At 36.7% G+C, this 4159-nt stretch overlaps 1 protein-coding gene across 2 annotated transcripts; it reads right to left on the bottom strand.

Annotated features, from left to right (window-relative positions):
- Window positions 1-483: 483 nt before the first annotated feature.
- Window positions 484-2632, bottom strand: LOC109221292 (heat stress transcription factor B-2b-like). 2 transcript variants are annotated; one of them, XM_019385754.1, is made up of 3 exons: window positions 2066-2632; window positions 1719-1982; window positions 484-1621 (listed from the first exon to the last, which is right to left on the bottom strand). In XM_019385754.1, exons 2-3 carry the CDS (start codon window positions 1965-1967, stop codon window positions 866-868), a joined length of 1005 nt encoding a protein of 334 aa, XP_019241299.1. In that variant the 5' UTR covers window positions 1968-1982; window positions 2066-2632; the 3' UTR covers window positions 484-865. The 2 variants fall into 2 exon arrangements, with proteins under 2 accessions (XP_019241299.1, XP_019241301.1); XM_019385756.1 differs by having other exon boundaries at window positions 1719-1977.
- Window positions 2633-4159: the final 1527 nt, after the last annotated feature.

Here is a 4159-nt window from a genome sequence, read left to right as displayed (position 1 = left end):
TAATTGTTTTATCGTTCTCTTTTTAGTTATAAGGCCCCACGTGCGAGGCACGTGAAATAGAGACTAGTATATATAGTTATAAGGCCCCACGTGCGAGGCACGTGAAATAGAGACTAGTATATATATATATTGTCAACTCCTTTTTAGCTTGTCTTTCTTTTTAGCTTACAACCTACAATATTCTGCGGTGCTAATTGTAACTTTTTATTATTTATTTTTCATAGACAAATAGTAAGTTTAAAAAGTTCAAATTAATGATGAGAGTGAATTGTGAATAGATTAATATGGCTCAAAACTAATCGTGGGTTAGTGTTTAAATGTTTATGTTTAAGAAATTGATGACCTTAAATAAGGTAAGGAATCTTTTAACATGCTATAACTGTAAATAAAATGTGCTTTTTTTGGAATAAAGCAAAACTACTATTATTTGTATAAATAAATTTTAATAAGAGTTCTATCATGTAAAAGATCTCCAAAATAAAAAAATAGGAACAAACAGATTTATTCTGAAGTAGGTTGTAATTCATTTCGTCAAAAAGTAGTATCTGCAAGTATTTTGAGCAACATTTTTCCTTGCACTCAAAAAATAACAAGAGGATCAAGCACATAAGCGTACTTTCCTGTTTACAATTTTTTTATAAAGAATTTTTTCAGAGAACCTTCTCAAAAAATTGTCAACAACGAAAATGACGGTGAAGAGCGAAAGACATCAAAAGGTCCTCAACGAAGCTTCTTGAAGATAGTCCTCACATGGCATCACGTGATTTAGCACGTGCACTTCCTCGTACATATGCAGTCACATTTCACAATTAACACCTGTTTAATCTAGAGCTCTTTTAGTTTAAGATCGTCTAATCTCTAACGTCTAATCTAATCTAAAGTTGCTCACACCAACCTCACTATCATTACACACCCTTTGATTTCGTCCACTGCAATGTATCAGCCACGATCTCTCTTCGTTTTCACCGCCATTTTCCTGATCTAACGGTTCTGATTTCACGCCGTTCCCAGGCTGCTGCAGGCGTAATTCCTGATCATGCTCCGCCCTTGCTTCATCGCTTTCCCTCACACGTTTCATACCTATAGAGAAACCGAATAATCTCGCCCGAATATCCTCGGGTTCAGCCCGCTTCCCGCAATCGCCCACGGCCTTATTAATATCCGATTCACCAACAGACCGTTTCCTCGGTAAGAGGTCAAGTGGCTTTACCGCCGGTGAAATACTCTCCGCCGACTGATTACCGCTGGTGGAAGGGTCTGCGTAATTCGACATCAAAGAGTATATATTGCCACAGAGGCTCCTCATTTGGCTCAACTCTTTGTTGAGCTGTAGATTCTCCTTCCTTAACCGTTCGTTTTCTCCCAGCAGCTCCGTTGTGCCACCGGTAGATGAATTTGAAGATACAACTTGCTCTTCACCGGAATCCGACGAAGATATTGCAGTCCACAGTGGCTGAGCAGGCGGAGCAGCCACAGTCACGACCGCAGTTGCAGCTGCGCAAGGAGTTGCAATCGGCGTCACTACTTTCCGACGCTGGATATCGCGTAACAGACTTTTTTCACCTCTCCGAAAGCAGTCGTTTGAGAATTCCCATCGATCAGGTACAACTTTCCGGAATCCCTATAAAACGGAATTAAAGCATTTATCATCAACGAAAAAACACTGACTTTTTCTATATTTGATGCCAAATCTAACGAATTCAGATAGTCGCACTTACATAGGTGTTGAGCTGCCGCACGAAGCTAGAGAAATTGTTATGCTTAAAATATTTAGGAAGCAAATCTCTAGCAAAGTCCGTCGGATTCCATACGATAAAGGTAGATCCGTCTTCGTTCCAAGAGACTACGTCGTCCATGGAAGGATCCTCGACGAGCTGATACGTCTTTGTCAAAAACGGCGTCGGGACAGACCTCGCCGTTTCACCGGCCGCTGTTTCCCCGCCGTTCCGCTCTATCGGCGGAGTCATCGTTTCTCACCTTAACTAAAGATCGTTAAATTCAATACAAGACCTTTTGCGCGCAAAGATATCAAATAAAAGGTAAATTATATTCCAAAATTACATACTTGAGTGAAGATGCTACTTGCAGCAGATCTGGAGCCAAAATTGCAGGGAGGCAGGAGAGTTGCAGGAAAGACGTCCGTTGGGATTTTTGGTTATTCTAGAAGGTTCCGACGACACATAGAGGTGTTGGGTTTTTTTTTTTAGGGGGGGGGGGGGGGGGTGAACTGTGTTTCTTACAGATGAGATGGAAAGAGTTAGAAAGTTCAGGAAAGGAGGAAATGGTGATAAGGGAAAAATATAAAAAGAAAAAAGCGACAAAAGAATAAACAACCAGAAGCTACGTTACGGACAGCTTCCGAAAAAGTTGAATGAAAAAATTGAAATAAAGTCTAGATTGCCTTTCGAGAAGCTTCAGGTGGCTTCTTATACGTGGCACCGGACGAGAGGTTACACAATATACTCTATACCCGACGCAAGCATAGACGAAGTTCCATGTGCGATGGATAAACAATATGGCCTTTTGGACGTATGGTCCTTACTCCCTAAGGAATGGAGGTGGTGAAATCACCCATTTTTTAATTAGCAACATGTCCAATAGTCTGTTTGAGGTGGTAAGATCACCCATTTTTTAATAATAACATGTCCAATAGTCTGTTTGGTCAAGCGGGAATCTGCTTAATTTGGAAAGTGTCTTTTTTAGAATTGCTTTCGAAAAATTACTTTTGGAAAGATAATTTGTGTTTGGTCAAACTTTTTAAAAAGTGCTTTTAAGTATCAAATTACGAATTAGGACATGAAGAGATTTACTTAATAGTAAATATCATATTATTAAATAAATAATCTCAAATATTTATTATTAAAATAATAATTAAGTTTTTTTTATTATATTTAAGTAAAATATGAAAATAAAATTTAAAAGTACGTTCATTCTTTCAAGATGATTTAAATATATCAAAAAATTATTTAACAAATACAAAAGCATTCATCTTAAAATTCACCATATATTAGAAAGCTATCCTAAAAATAAAAAATAAAAATTATACATTAGGAGAGTTCAATCACATAATCTCTAATTCTAAGTATTAGATTTAAAATAAGTAAGGTTAGTTTGATATATACCATATTTTGCTACAGTTATTTTTGGTAAGAAAAGTCAAAACTGCTTGTGCTTTTTGATGACGTCCAAATCCACTACTAAAAAGTAATAGACACGGTCGTATGCAATATAATTTACCCAACTATGAGTCGGGGTCGAATCCCACATAGAACAATGTGTAGGCGATTAGGAATGTAAGAAAATTATCGCTTATCGCGCAATGCCAAACACTAAGAATTTTAGTTTGAAAATATTTATACCTAAATGCGGAAATGTAAACTAACCAAGAAAGCAAGTAAAATAATCAATGGCTACAAGTATGATTGCATCGGGAACTACACTCGAGCAACGATCCAATGTATTTCATGATTTACAAATATGAGCGAGTTTATGTTAATTAGCCACGGATAATAATTCTTAATTAGCTTCCTCCGAAGACTAACAAGACTTCCTAATTGAATTATCCCTAAAACAATTAGAAGATTAAGCAAACCCGGAATGGCTACAAGTAGTTCAATCCTATCCCTAGGTAGAATCTATAAAATGAGGGTTAACGCCACAAGTTCTTGTTAATTAATCTTTCCCAACACCAAATTATCTTTTCCAAAATTAATTCGGAGTTAATGGGCGAGTCCAGGGGTTAGCTAATCCCTTTGGAAACATTAAAGAACAAGAATAATTAAAATAACAATAACTCACTTCATAAATAAATACAAATCATTCAATACATAAGCACAACAAGGTATTTAATCCACACTTTAAACATGAATATTTCCATAAACAAGATTTAAGTGTTGAATAAAATACTACACACTTAGATATACAATACAAAGCAAGGAAATGAAGAAAGCAACATAAATGGGTAAGAAATTCTCAACCAAAAGCTTCAATCTTCAAGACCAAAGTGTGTGTGCAAAGCCCTAGCTTCCAAAACTTGTTCTCTCTAGCCCTAAGAACTGAAAATAAGCCAAAGATCTCAAGAGGATCTGTAAAAAGTCTGCTTGGACGAGTATAAAAATGGTTTGGGATGAGAACTTGTGAAATGTCAATTCTGCCCAGG

Source organism: Nicotiana attenuata, unplaced genomic scaffold (assembly GCF_001879085.1).
Source record: "Nicotiana attenuata strain UT unplaced genomic scaffold, NIATTr2, whole genome shotgun sequence".
Lineage (NCBI taxonomy): Eukaryota > Viridiplantae > Streptophyta > Magnoliopsida > Solanales > Solanaceae > Nicotiana > Nicotiana attenuata.
The sequence above is the reverse complement of the archived record's forward strand: the minus strand, read 5'-3'. Positions and strand labels throughout refer to the sequence as shown.